Here is a 13,889-nt window from a genome sequence, read left to right on the forward strand (position 1 = left end):
TACGTTTCATCCCTGGGTTGCAAACATCCCCTGGAAAAGGGACAAGCTACCCACTCCAGTATTCTTGCCTGGAGAATTCCATGGACAGAGGAGCCTGGCAGGCTACAGTCCAGGGGGTCACAAGGAGTTGGACATGACTGAGCGTCAAAACACGTCCAGACTTCACTAGATATTTTCATGTCCTTAATCCCAGCGCCCTCAGGTCGCAGAGGACACGTGGCGGGATGCCGTGGGCCTTGGCTGTGCGTTTTCCAGGGAGTTCTGTCCTGCGAGCCTGGGCCCCTGAGTGACCGTGTCTGGTCTCCCTTTCAGAGCCGCCAACTTCAGGAACTTCACCTTCATCCAGCTGAGCGGAGAATTCTCTCGGGGGAAGGGGCTGGACGTGGGCGCCCGCTCCTGGAAGGGCAGCAACGTGCTGCTCTTCTTCTGCGACGTGGACATCTACTTCACCTCCGAGTTCCTCAACACCTGCAGGCTGAACGCGCAGCCAGGTGGGCTCCCCTCCCGGGCACCCTTCTCGGCACAGCTCGCTCTGATCACCAGCTCCACATCAGCCTTCGGCCCCCCAGTGACGGAGACAGGGGAGCTGTCTCATTGATTCCTCCTTTGGTGTCGCGCTGGGGGCCTGTTGGCTACCGTAGCTCCAGGCTCTCAGTCCCAAAGGCGTGTCCATAACCCCTTTTCTGTTCTCTCCTGGGAGGTCAGCTTCAGGGGATAACCAGGAGCAAGTATGGTGGGGAGGACGTGGGCTGAAACCACAGGGAGGGCGTGTCTGTGCGCAGCCCCCAGGGCAGGAGGGGCCCCGAGCAGAAAGAACCCACGACCCAAAAACTGTTCTCAAAGCCTGGGACTCAGTGGCAAGGCTGACACTCAACTGCTAGCCACTGGAATGGCTGTGTTGGTTGTTAAAAAACCTGAAATGCTTCTGTGTCAGTGGATAAAGAGCAGCCACCCTGGGCTCCCTGAGTCTGTTCCTGCTGCCTGAGGTCACCCTGGCCAGCTGCCCTGAGAGCCAGTAGTTAAAGGGTTAAGATCTGGCTGGGCAGGGGGCATTGAGACCCTTGTTCACACCCATTCCCACTGGTGGTGTCCAATGCTGGAGCCACTGGCCATCAGCCCTTGGAGCATCACCCCCATTCTGGGAAGTCAGGAATCCAAGTCTGTCCATCTGGTCTACCTGCTGCGGTTCTAAGATCTGTCAGGGTCTAGTGAAGAGAAACAGGGACGTGCATGCAGACGCCAGGGGTGTGTCCGAGGGTTGAATATAAGTGAATAAGCCTAATAGCTTTATCTGTCCCTTTAAGCGAATGTTTGTTTTCTGATGTGCAGGGAAGAAGGTGTTTTATCCCGTCCTTTTCAGTCAGTACAATCCAGGCATAATATACGGCCATCACGATGCAATCCCTGCTTTGGAGCAGCAGCTGGTGAGTGCTCCCCTTGGGGCCTGGGTGGGGGGTGCTCTGTTTCATGGCTGTCGTTCCCAGGGGCACCTGGCCACGAGTGGAGGTGAGTGGAAATCTGAGGGTTGCTTCCTTAAGTAATTTGTAAGTTTGGCAGATTTTCTGGCCTTTGCTCCAGCACCTCATCCATTAAAAAGTACTTGCAGTGTTTAAAAGTGGGAAGTAAACAGGAGCAATACCTTAAGAAAGGTAGTTTCACACCTTCATAGCTTTCTTCTGGCATTTTGGAAACCAATATCATTGTATTATGGACGAAGCACGTTTTCCCTTTATTATTGCAAAGCGCTACGAGGTAAGAAAGCTGAGATTCAGGCTCCGATTGGACAGGCAGAAGATGAAAGTTAGAAAGAGGTGGCTGACCCCCCGAGCACACAGTGAGTTAGGGACACGGGGCCAGATCACTGCTCCCACTTACCGTTCCATTAGCATTGGAAGTGTTACCAGCCAGGTGGCTTTCACAGGAGTGTGGGAGGGACTCTGTGCTGAGATCCTGGTGCACAGGTGATGGTAGACACAGCACCCAGGCACTCCTTAAGCTGAGATGTCTTCGTTGGTCCTTTAAGCAGAGAAACAGTGTAGGTTTCAGAAAGATGGGTGAAGGCAGCAGAGAGTCCCCGTGTCGCTGGAAGGCACGCCCCCCAGGGTTGTTGTCACCCAGCTGCCATCGTCTGCAGAGACCAGGGGGCTTGTCTAAAGCCGATGCGGGCTCAGGCTGCGGGCGGGGGCCACTGCCTTGAGAGCCCTGTCTCTTGTGGAGGTAAAGCCGCGTCCTGTCTCCTCTCACGCTGGAGAACAGAAGCTTCCCTGTGACCCTGAGGAGTGCTGGACTCCCCAGTGCTTTCCTGCAGTGGGAAGGGAAGCTGATTTCATTGAACACGTGTTCTAAGAAGTTCTTTAGGAGGGCCAATTCTGTGTTGAAGCTTCCAGATGTAGGAAAACCTGTTCTCTCCCATCCCCGCCACCCCCACCCGCCCCCCCGCCCCGCATCCTGGGTCCCCTTCCTGTTCTTCTCTGGCAGCTGATATATAATGACCTTTTCCAGAAAGTTCCAGCTTGGGCTGCTGCAGGCTGGACAAGGGTGATTCTGCACCCCGCCCCAGTTGGAGCCTGACCATCATCCTCTCTCCCCCAGGGAAGTTTGAATATCGCAGCTTCTTTGTCCGACTCTGCATGCTGTGTATATACTCAGGTGCTCTGCACATCAACACTGTGAGAGCTCTTCACTCCCCAAGAACCAAGTTTACCTACTTAGGGGTGATAACCGCCCCTGTTGAGACAGAGAAATTTCACATTTCCTTTCCATAGAGTTCTTAGCTTCTCATAGGGCTCCAGTGGGAATCGAATTCCAGGTTTATTTCCTTTCAGCCATTCAGTATTAGTTCCTCTGATTTTAAACAAAGTACTGCTTTGCATTTGACGTTGAATGGGCTTCGTGGTTCAGCTTCAAATCAAGGCCTTACTTCTTGCAGGGATGTCATTTCATTGAACAGTTTAAAAGTTTCATCCTTTTGTTGCTGTTCCTGTAGGGAAGCTGGAGAATCTGGTCAAACCAGTTTCTCAGATCCTCAGGATAAGTGGTCAGGTCAGAAGCAGAACTCAGATTGCTGTGTCCACAGCTCCGAGGCCTCTGAGCTCTCCTGCAACCTTGACCACTCACATCCAAGTCCACCTGAGACCTTCACTCTTTCTCCTAGACTCAGCCTGGGTCACACAGCCAGCTAGAGCTCAGGTCAATACCGGGATTCACTTACCTAGTGTGATGGAAACAGTTTTGCTTGGGATTTAGGTGAGAACCGAAACAGAAGGGAAATGTCAGAGGAGAACATCCAACCCCAGAAGTTAATACGGTGGAGAGAGGACGTGTGGGTGCAGAGAGGGGGTAAAATAAAAGGTGGTGATTGGAGGTGGGCGAATTAGGAAAGACTTCCTGCCAGGGGTTCATTTTGGCTCAGTCTTGAAACATCCGACACATACTTATTAATAAATTCTCGAGAGCCTTCGCTGGAACACGTCTGTATCAAGGGGAAGGCAAAGCTCAAATGCAGAACTCGGCTGTGACAGGTGACGGCCACGTCCAGACAAGAGGCAGGCTTTGCCGGCAGCCCTGCTGATGACTTGGGTACCACTTATCACTTCTGGCTGTTGCCTCTGACATTGGATGACATCTGATAACATTTGCCTGCAGACAAAGGCAAGAAACCAAACTTAAGGGATCTTCTTTTGTGTTCGGGTTACTTCTTTCTGTACATTTGAGTACAGTTGGTAATCAGCATTAAGTGAAATCATGGGATTTCATACTATTGTTTGACCTATTGAGTTTTAAACCTGAGATGAGCCTTGCTGATGCTTTAGTGTAGAAACAGCCTTCCAAGAAAGGAATAACCCTAATTTAAATAATTGCTAATTTCAGACATCCCCTTTCCCGGTTTGAGCCTTGTCAGTTCCTGCTGAGGCCCCAGGCAAGAAGCTGTCAGAAATCCTCTCTCCTTACGCTCCAGTCTCTCTGTCACCTTAGGCCAGAGATGAAATTCCAAAACACAGATTAATTCTATTAAAAAAAAGAAATCTTTGAGGACTTTGCTGATGGTCCGGTGGTTAAGATTCTGCGCTTCCAATGCAGGGGACACAGGTTCGATCCCTGGTCAGGGAACTAAAATCCCACAAACCATGTGGTATGCTCCAAATGAAGTGTTCAAAGCCCCATCTGTGAAGGGAGAAGGAGCTGCCTGTCTTCCAGACGTCAGTCCTCCCACGGGGCCTGGTTTGGGCGCCCTCTGACGTCTCGAAACAGAGCTGAGGAGAGAGTTCCTTGCTGGTCCTGGCCATACCAGCACAGCCCTGACCCCTGATTCCTTTGGGGGTGAACTGCCCTCCACAATCTGACCCTCAGACTGATCACAGAGGAGTTGTCTGCAGACCCTGGCACCCGGGTGTGACCCGCTGCTCTGCCAGGCGGGCAGCCCTGCCCGGGGTCTCCCAAGCTGCCCGCCCCGCCCCCCCGCCCAGGGCCATCTCCTCTCCAGCACTGAGGCCACGATGCCTGGCTGCTCCCTCTGCCACGTGGCCCTGCCCCCCACTGTCTGACGAGTGGTCAGCATGCACCTAGTGTGCAGGCCCGGCCTCAGCTCTCTCTGCTTAGGCCCTTCTCTCTCCTTTTGTCCAAAGAAGAGTTTGCCACTGGCCCACTGCTCTGCCAGCGGGCAGCCCTGTCCGGGGTCTCCCGAGCTGCCTGCCCCCGCCCCCCAGGGCCATCTCTCCAGCACTGAGGCCACGATGCCTGGTGTGCAGGCCCGGCCTCAGCTCTCTCTGCTTAGACCCTTCTCTCTCCTTTCGTCCAAAGAGGACGTTGTCACTGGCCCAACTTTCAGTTTAAACTTCTAAGAACTGGTAACTGGGCCTGGGTCATCCTTTGGTCTGTTTTTCTTTGTTCCACTAGCAGACTCTCCCTGAGAACCGAGAGTCCCACTAACGCATGCTGTGTCCATGGCCTTGGGGCAGCTGGCATTCTCTGCCTGCGTGGTCCTGTGAAAAGGACTGTCCCGCTCACATCACAGGGAGAACCTTGCAGCTCAGGGCTGGGTGCCACTTGTTCAGAACTCTCCATGCTGGGGCACAGGTTGGGGACTCCCTCCTACTGCAGGATGAGGGGCAGCCTGGCCCCGGGACCCGCAGACCAGGGTGTCCGCTGCTCACTGCGTGATGCCTGGCCCGGGGCAGGCCCTTCCCGGAAGGTGTTTATGGAGCATCCCAGGACGTCAGCGGAGCACTGGCCAGGCGAGAGGCAGGCCTGCAGACCCCGGGCCTGTGGGGTTTCCGGTGACGTGAGGCCGGCCAGATGCAGCAGCCTTGGTTCTGGGGAGCCTGTCTCTGACGTAGAGGAAATATTCTGCCTGAGTATTTGTAGTTGTTTACCTTCTGACCGAGCATGCTTCCTGCGTGACTGTGGGGAGCCGCCTTCCTGCATCTGTGGGGAGAGGCTGATCTGTGCTTGGCATTCGGTCCTGATCAGAAGTCATCACTCCCGTCGCGTGACCACCATCCTGCGGGGTGTGGCCGGCACGGGCGGTGCCTGCTGGGCTCGGAGCGTGGAGACGGGGCTGGCGGAGGGGCAGGCGGCCTTGTGACGAGCAGGGCGCCAGAAACGGGTGCCATCCCGGCCGGGCGATGCTCCCCTTACGGCATCACCATCGTCTGCAGTCTCCTCCTCCTCTGACGTGGTGGACATCGCCCGTGTGTGTCGCTCTGCCCCGTCCGGAAGCCGGGGGCAGAGGTTCTAAGAAGTCGAGCCATCTGTTCTGAGCCTAGGAAGGCGGAAGCCTTTCTATCTGTGGGTCCAGATCTCACAGTTCTGGGGATCTCCTCGGTGGATGCCTAGGCCTTGGGCTGAACTCCTCGCGGCTAAGCATTCCCTACCGGAGCTGTGCCTGTCTCCGGCGGCCGGGCGCTCTCCTTCTCTGGCGGAGGGGTGACTGAGGGCCGGCGCCTGTGCACTGTGTTCGGGGGGCTGCAGGTCTAGCCGTGAAGGAGACCCGGAGCCTGTGTTTGCCAGTGGTGGTGGGTGGGTGTGGACCGCAGACCGAAACAGCCCATCAGCAGGAGAGCTTCCGGGAGCCATGGTGTTTCAGGGAAAATGTAAACCGGCCCATGGGACTCCAGGTGGGAGCTGATGCTGGCGGGGGGGTCAGCGTGACCACTCTCAGCAGAGTCCCCGTGGTGGGCGACCCTGGCTGGATGGTGTCCAGCGGGTGTCCAGCCTTTGGAGGCCTGTGAACCTGGCACATTCACGGGGACCCAAGACGGGCAGGGCAGGCAGGAGCAGATCACCCGGGGCCTCTGTGGGCCCTGGAGTTCCCCACAGGTTTTATTCTGATGGCCTCGGGGCGGCGGGAGCTAACCCACTACAGGGCTTGGATGGGGCCGGGCTGTGGTCTGACGCACACTCGAGGCCCCTCAGGCTCCAGTTGAAGGGTGTGGACTCGGCCAGCGTGCCCGTCTGTACGGGCATGTCTGTACACCCTCAGCGTGCCCGTCTGTACGGGCCCATCTGTACGCCCTCAGCGTACCCCGACGGTACCTGCTGAGGGCACCACCAGGTCCGTCCCCACGAAGGGCTGAATGTCCACATGCGCTTCCGATACCAGCTTTCCGTGGCCTGTGGGCTTCAGAGCCCGTGTTGAGAAGTGTGTGTGTCCTCATTCCCCGCCCACAGGTCACCTTCCTCTGTCCCACTGTCCCCAGGTGAGGGTCACACCTTGCCGGGCTCTGCATCCACTCAGTGGGTCCTGGCTGGCCACCTCCGTAATCCCACTTTCTTCCCCAGCACTGGCCCTTGTTTTCCCCACTTGGGGCTTTCTCTCAAATTCCAGGGAGGCCTCCGCCACAAGTTTGAAGTTGGGGTGCTGGGGCTACTCTCTCACTGCATTTTTACCCAGGTCTTGTCCCCACCGCCAGAAAGGACAGGAGCCATCAGCTTCGGGAGAAACAGTGTCCCTGCCACTGCCGGAGGGGAGCAGAAGCCATTTCTAAAAAGGGACGCGGTGGAGATTTTCCTAGGCTTTCCTGCCCTGTGAACTCTCTCCAGCTGATACTAATAAATTATTATTGTTGCTGGGGGCTTATTCTGCAGCGGGCCTTTGTTCTGGAGTTGAGCTGGGAGGACACAGGCCCCCTCCTGGCCCTCCTTCTCCTTGGTCTGGTTCATGCCAGGTGGAGTGCCGATGACCTCTGTGTGTTTAAGTTGCAGTGGAATAAGGTGGTCTCGTTGGTTACAGAGTAAAGGGAATGTTAGGTCCATCACAGCTTCTGCAGGCCATTTGTTGAGTGTAGTCTAGCCTGTGCAGTGGATAGAGTGAAGCTTCCCTGGTGGCTCAACAGTGCAGAATCTGCCTGCAATGCAGGAGTCCCAGGACAAGTGTGTTTGATCCTGGGTTTGGAAGGTCCCCTGGAGGGGCATCACAACCCACTCCAGTATTCTTCTGGAGAATCCCATGGACAGAGGAGCCTGGTGGGCTACAGTCCATGGGGTCACAAAGAGTGGCACACGACTGAAGCAAGGATGCTCACCCACGAATAGAGTGAGCCCTCAGGAATGTGGGCGCAGTAGGGAGTGAGTGTTTAGGTGCTGGGCTGGACGAGCCCTCGGGGCGACTTGGCTCAACCTCCTGATTAAAGAAGAGGAAACAGAGGGACGGGGGGCCTGCCTGAGGCAGATGTGCTGGCCGGCGGGCTTGTGGGTCAGGACGTGTTGTTTCCAGTTAGCGGGGACCCAGGCCTGGCGTCCCAGGTGGAGACTGCAGACAGGAGGGGACCCTGCTGGGGGGCCTCCTTTCCTCCCAGCACCTACGTGAGTTTCCAGAATGAATCTGGGAAAATAACCAATACGGTCACAAATCTGTTTGCAGGTTTACTGCAGCCGCACATATATAAATAACAAAAAACACCTTTGAAGTCTTGCTGCTCCAACAAGTATGTTGGAAATGGACTTTTGAAGTGAGACATGCACAGGTCCTGGCCCGGCTTTTTACAGTTGCATCCTCACCCAGAGGGGACCACCCCCAACTATTCAGACTGGGAGAGCAGATGGTACTAAAGCAGTCCATGGATGAGTGGACAGAGCGTGTCCCCAGGACCTGGCTTCACCACGTCCTCATCCTGGGCCAGCACTGCTGACTCGGGCTTTCTTTTCATCCCCTGAGGGGTCCTGTTCGCGCCCTGGGCCAGGATGGCTGAGTTCCAGGTCCTTCTCTCTCCTTCTTTCAAACGTCCCCAGCCCGGTGTTGGGCTGGACACACAAATGGCTTTTCCATGGTGCTGCCCCAAACCGGCCTTCCCCACTGGTCTCTGTGTGTATGTGTGTGTGTGTGGAAGCCTACATCTAGAAACACCCCAGCTAGAGGTGCCATAAGTCACCGGGCATGTTGAGGACAGAGGGGGATGTTGCTGTGCCTGGTCATCCACGCCCCGACCAGAGGGTGACTGTGTCAGCGGCTCCCCCTGCCCCCATGTCCACTCCATCTCCCTCCGTCCAGTGATGGCACTCTCCCTGCAGGTCATAAAGAAGGAGACTGGATTCTGGAGAGATTTCGGGTTCGGGATGACGTGCCAGTACCAGTCCGACTTCATCAACATAGGTGAGCCCAGAGCCCGTTCCCTGATGGAGACCGTGCGGGTCCCTAAGAAGGCCACCCCCCGGGAGGTCGCTGCATAAACGTGGCTCCAGACCAAGTCTCTCAGGGCTTGGCCCTGCACCCTCTGCACAGAGCATCCTCCACGGGGAGGGGATCCCCTGGATGGAAGGGCTGGGAGGGTCCCAGTTTCTCTGTGCTGAACCTGTGAAAATCCTAGACATCACTTCAGGTCCCCAGTGTGCAGGCACTGTCAACATGCACACGGGCACACGTATGTACACCGATGCCTACATGCATGTGCATGCACGCACACACACACATCTAGAACCCAGAGGGGAAAGGTTGTAGATTGGAGGCCAAGTCTCAGAGAGGCAGAGGGACCTCACAGCTAGAGAGCCCTGAGGGTCTCCTGTCCCCTGGGAGACAGCACATCACTCCCCAGGGCAGCACCCACTCTCCAGCCTCTAGAGGGAATGGCGTGGATTGTACACGACCAGGGGATGAGTGAACAGGCCAGAGCCGTGATCTTGGGCCCAGGACCTTGGGTGGTCCCCTGGAGGCCTGTCCTCACGTGGAGACACCCACCTTTGCGTCTCCTGGGGGTCCCCAGTCTTGTTCTCTCTTCACCGCCTCCCCTCTCGCCCAAGGCCTTGGGCTTCTCCTTGTAAGGTCAGTGAGTTGATCTGAGGAGTTCCAGGAAGTTTGGTAGACAGCAGGGACTATAGGACCCTCAAAGAAATCACCTAACTAAATAAAAGCCCAAAGGACTTCCTGGAGGTCTAGTGTTTAAGATGCTGAGCTTCCACTGCAGGGGGCACAGGTTCTGTCCCTGGTCAGGGAACTAAGATCCTGCATGCCGTGTGGCACAGCCAGAAAACAGAAAGAGAAAAAAAAAACCACCTAATGTCTTGAAGTTAAGCCCTGTAAGAAAGAATAGAACACACAAGTCAAGGGTCTCTGGCGAGTGTGCTCAGATTCCCAGCAGGTCACCACGGGTGTGCTTCGATTTCTCTCTAAATGGCCTAAATTATTATGTGTAAATCTAATTTTCAAAAATGACCTATTTTAAAACTTTTCTGAAGGAAATTTCCATTTTGAGAAACTCTTGTTTCCTTGTTCTGTGTGCAAGGAAAAGTGACTCTGCGATGATGTACGTTTATCGAATTTGGACTTAAGAGAGGCACGGCGGCCGCTGGTGTGACAACCAAGGCTTGACTTTGGGCCCCGACCCAGAATCCTGCGTGTTTCCTCAACTGCCCAGCGGCCCTGCTCACAGGCAGGGGTGTGTCGAGCCCCGCCCCCAACCTCTGGCTCCATCAGAGCAGCGTGGCCTGGGGGCTGCAGGGAATCCGGCTAAATGACACAGCCACTGAGTGTTGAGTCACTGTTTCTTATGCGAGGCCAGGAAGTCTCTGGAAGCAATGAACAGTGACAAGCAAGTGGCCCCTGCTTCCCGGTTCTGTCTGGGACGTGGTGGCTTTAAGTTAATAGACAGGGGGATGTCACCATTCACAAAGGTGTGAAGGAGCCACTGTGATGTGAAGTAAGATGTCTGAAGTAAAACTTCAGAACTGTGAGGCCAGTCCTCTTAAAGTGACTCCTCTCACCGGCTTGCGGGGGCCCCTCACAGCTTTGGGGACTCCAGTCCGCAGGAGCGAGGGCAATTTTGTAGGACATGAATTTTTCACACCTCCGGGCCCTCCCTGGTCTTTTCTCTGCAGGGGCAGGAGGGGGCCACGTTCGACAGAGCCCCACGAATTTCCGTTCAGAGGTTTGGGTTGGGACGTCGGGGGCGCTGCGGGCATAGCTGACCCCCACGTTGCTATGACGACAGCCCAGCTGCAGCTGCCCAGGCTTCCGGGATTCGGCTAGGCCGGGGGTGCGGTCTCGCCAGGGGGGTTCCTGAGTTCTCTGACCCCGGCAGACACGCACCACCTGGGCTTGGGGGGTCAGGGCGGGGAGACCTCCCCAAGCTGCTTCTACTGAGCGCGCTGGTACTGGGTGGGGGCCCAGCCAGGGCCCTCCGGCGCGCGTTCAGCCGTGTCTTCTGCCCCGCAGGCGGCTTCGACCTGGACATCAGAGGCTGGGGCGGCGAGGACGTGCACCTCTACCGCAAGTACCTGCACAGCAATCTGGTGGTGGTGCGCGCACCGGCGCGGGGCCTCTTCCACCTGTGGCACGAGAAACGCTGCGAGGATGAGCTGGCGCCCGAGCAGTACCGGATGTGCATGCAGTCCAAGGCCATGAACGAGGCGTCCCACGGGCAGCTGGGGATGCTGGTGTTCCGGCACGAGATCGAGGCCCACCTCCGCAGACAGAGACACAAGACGGGCAGCAAGAAGTCATGAACGGCCCCTGCAGGGAAGCAGGGGTGCGGAGACTCTTTATTTTTTTTTTCTTTCCTTTTTGCCGTTGCAACAAGGAAAAATATTGCCCCAAAAGGGCAAGGAAAGCATTCGACTGGTTAGTAAAACGGACGAGGGGGGTTTCTTTCTGCCTGTATAGCTTATGCAACAAGCATCAAATGCCCCCCTACTTGGCTGCAGAAGCAGCCCAAACACACCAAACCATGGCGACCAACAGAGACGGTCTCATTGTGAGCTTGAAGGCGTGGAGGTTGTGATTGTGTTTACAGCAAAGTGAGTGCTGTTGTTCTGCGCTTATTGAAATATTCATGAAGGAAGGGAAGCTTTGTAAAAAGTTCATTAGGATGGAAGGCCAGCACATGCCTCCCGGTCTGAGGGGTGATCAGCCCTTCTCTGGGGTCTGGGAGCTGAGAGATCAGGATGCCGGCAAGGAGACCGTGTGAAATTCAAAGATACACTCATGGTGATCTTTGTGAATATAGTAAACAAAACCAAATGGACTAAAAATGAGAAAACAAAGAAACTCGTAGCTATTGTATCATCTCCCCCAATATTAACCAGAAGTAATCTACTCATCTTTTTGGTTGTAGTTTTAACCATCTCTGTTAATTTTATTTAAAAATGCACTTTTTTTGGCTTATGAGTTATATTCTGCTTATTTAATTACCCATTTGCAAGCCTTATGAAGAGACCACAAGTTAGCTACATTTTGGTATTTTCTAAGAAGATACTTTTTGCTGCCTTGGTTCAGTTCAGAGCATCAGATTGTGACCCACAGCCGGGGATATGGCAGACGCTGATCCTGTGGGGAGTGGCCAGCAGACGGTCATCAAGGGGATGGCGTGGCTTGGGGCTGCTGACCACATGGGCACACGGATACTTTATCTGAAGAGTATTTCCAAAGTGGAGCAACTGAACACTGGTGGGAATAGAAAATGTACTTTTTACCTTAACAGAGAAGGAAACAAACTCATTCAGACTGGTGATAAAAGTCAGAAAACACGTTTTCTCCTCAGGGGAACTGGGGACCACTTTCTTACCTGTTGAAATAAACCAAAGCAGACTGTATGAACCAAACGCTCTCTTTTCTAAGCAGGGTGCTCTTCCTGGCTTCTGGCTTCCACGAGAAGAAACACAAGGAAACGTCTTTAATGAAAGGTCACTCCACCCGCCAGCAGCCGGTGGGACAGACGATTGTGAGGTGGGATCTTCCAACACAGCCGAGCGGCAGTGACTTAATTGTTTTTTAAATTACGCTGTTCTACTCAGTCACCAAGATGCTTCTGAAAATCTCATTTTATTACATTTTACAACTATTAAAAAAAATAAACGCAGTTAACATTTAGTGGTTTCTATGTTTATGTGAAAATTATTTACTTATTAGCCAGCACCAGATACAGAAGCTAATTATCTCTCATGTGCCTTGCCTTCTGTTTGCCCACAATCAACTCATTGTTTAAAAGCTCCAAGAACAGTCAAGCTGTTGGTGTGCTGGGGTCCAGCCCCGGCTGATCCAGGGTATTCGAAGCGGGGATGGCGTCGGCGAGGGTCAGGATACAATAGCTTCAATTAGATATTAATTAAAGATATAAAGAGTAATAGAATAAGGATAGCTCAGTAGGAAAATTCAGTGGAGAAAAGAGGCTGAGTAGCTTGGTTTACGCGGGAGACCAATAAAACTTCAAGACAAGAAGCTTGCACCACTTACGTAGGCCGCAGGCGTCCTTCCGTTCTCCCGAAGGAGAGGAGACACTGAGGCCTCCCCGGTCGGATCTTAGAAGCCCAGGCAAAATTAGTAAGCTTGGTGGGTTCCGCGCTCCAGATGGAGACTCAGCCAGAGTGAGAGAGAGAGAGACATGGGGAGACCAGTATTTCGAGAAACTGATCCCCATTCTTTATTTTCCAGAGTCTGTTTTTATACACTGAGATGTTATACAAAAGTCACGTGGGGACAGCAGTCCTGACTTTTATTAAAGTCAGGTGCTTCATACAAATGTATACAGAGGTCTTAGGGGTGTTACATCATCTTCTGGCCAGGGGGGGCCTGCTGACAATTTACGACCCTCTCCTTGTGACAACAGTCAGTCAACCAGAACACTTATTTCTCCAGGGGTGATTATTCTTAAAACAGACACCACCCAAATAAAGTTACATTCCTATAGGGTGAGGGTGTAGTGGGTTTTAGTTAAGGAAAGAATTTACTTAGTCTAAGGTCTAACGTGATTAATATCAAAGGTTAATACTTATTTCTTCTATATATTCATTAATGTGTGTAAGGGCAGGGGATATGGAGACTTAGCAACAAACATTGGCTCAACAAATGAAAAACCCTTCACCAATACATTTCTAATCAGCCCACTATACTTATACTAATAGTTTTCTAACTTTTCTAAGGAACCTGTGTTTAGAAGGTTTAAAGCATCTCATGCCTCTCACGGTTGGGAGGCTGTGAGCAATCACATGTGGCCGGAAAAGCCTGTCAGGCAGGCCAGAGAACCTTCAGAGGAGTTTGTAGGTTAAAACACTCTTATCACGCCCAGGAATTATTATTAACTGGAGCTCTAAGTTAACTCCTTTTCCAAAAGAGGTGGTGGGGGACAGCCCCCCGTAAAGTCAGAGGTGTAGGTGAGAGCACAAAGTAGTAAAGTAGGCAGGCTCTGGTTATGGGGGTAGATGCTCAAGGATTTCCAGGGGGACTCCTGAGGCTCGATCCCGCCTTTGCGTATGTCGAGCCTCCTTCCTCATGACCTTTGCCACGGGCGGAGTACCTCACTCTGGCCCCCAACAGGTGGGTAAAAAAAAACAAAATGCATTGTACTGATTTGTACTGGTAGTTCATAAAATCCAATTAAAACCCAGGACGTGAATGGAAGGCAGCATTGGACAGCTAATAAAATGTGATTTGTGGGTACAATTTCTCCTTGAAGTCAGAACAC

General features: G+C 53.7%; 1 protein-coding gene across 6 annotated transcripts in view; it reads left to right on the forward strand.

Moving 5' to 3' along the window:
* CSGALNACT1 (chondroitin sulfate N-acetylgalactosaminyltransferase 1) overlaps positions 1–12,301 on the forward strand; it is a 338,995-nt gene extending 326,694 nt beyond the window's left edge. For 5 of the 6 annotated variants that reach the window (XM_027529738.1, XM_027529737.1, XM_027529741.1 and 2 more), the window contains 4 exons: positions 313–491; positions 1,330–1,424; positions 8,509–8,590; positions 10,646–12,301. In XM_027529738.1, the coding sequence (XP_027385539.1) occupies positions 313–491; positions 1,330–1,424; positions 8,509–8,590; positions 10,646–10,935 (646 nt within the window). In that variant the 3' untranslated portion in view covers positions 10,936–12,301. The remainder of the gene's footprint in view (positions 1–312; positions 492–1,329; positions 1,425–8,508; positions 8,591–10,645) is intronic. The other variant, XM_027529736.1, reaches the window with a different exon arrangement.
* Positions 12,302–13,889: the final 1,588 nt, after the last annotated feature.

This window comes from Bos indicus x Bos taurus, chromosome 27 (genome assembly GCF_003369695.1).
Source record: "Bos indicus x Bos taurus breed Angus x Brahman F1 hybrid chromosome 27, Bos_hybrid_MaternalHap_v2.0, whole genome shotgun sequence".
Lineage (NCBI taxonomy): Eukaryota > Metazoa > Chordata > Mammalia > Artiodactyla > Bovidae > Bos > Bos indicus x Bos taurus.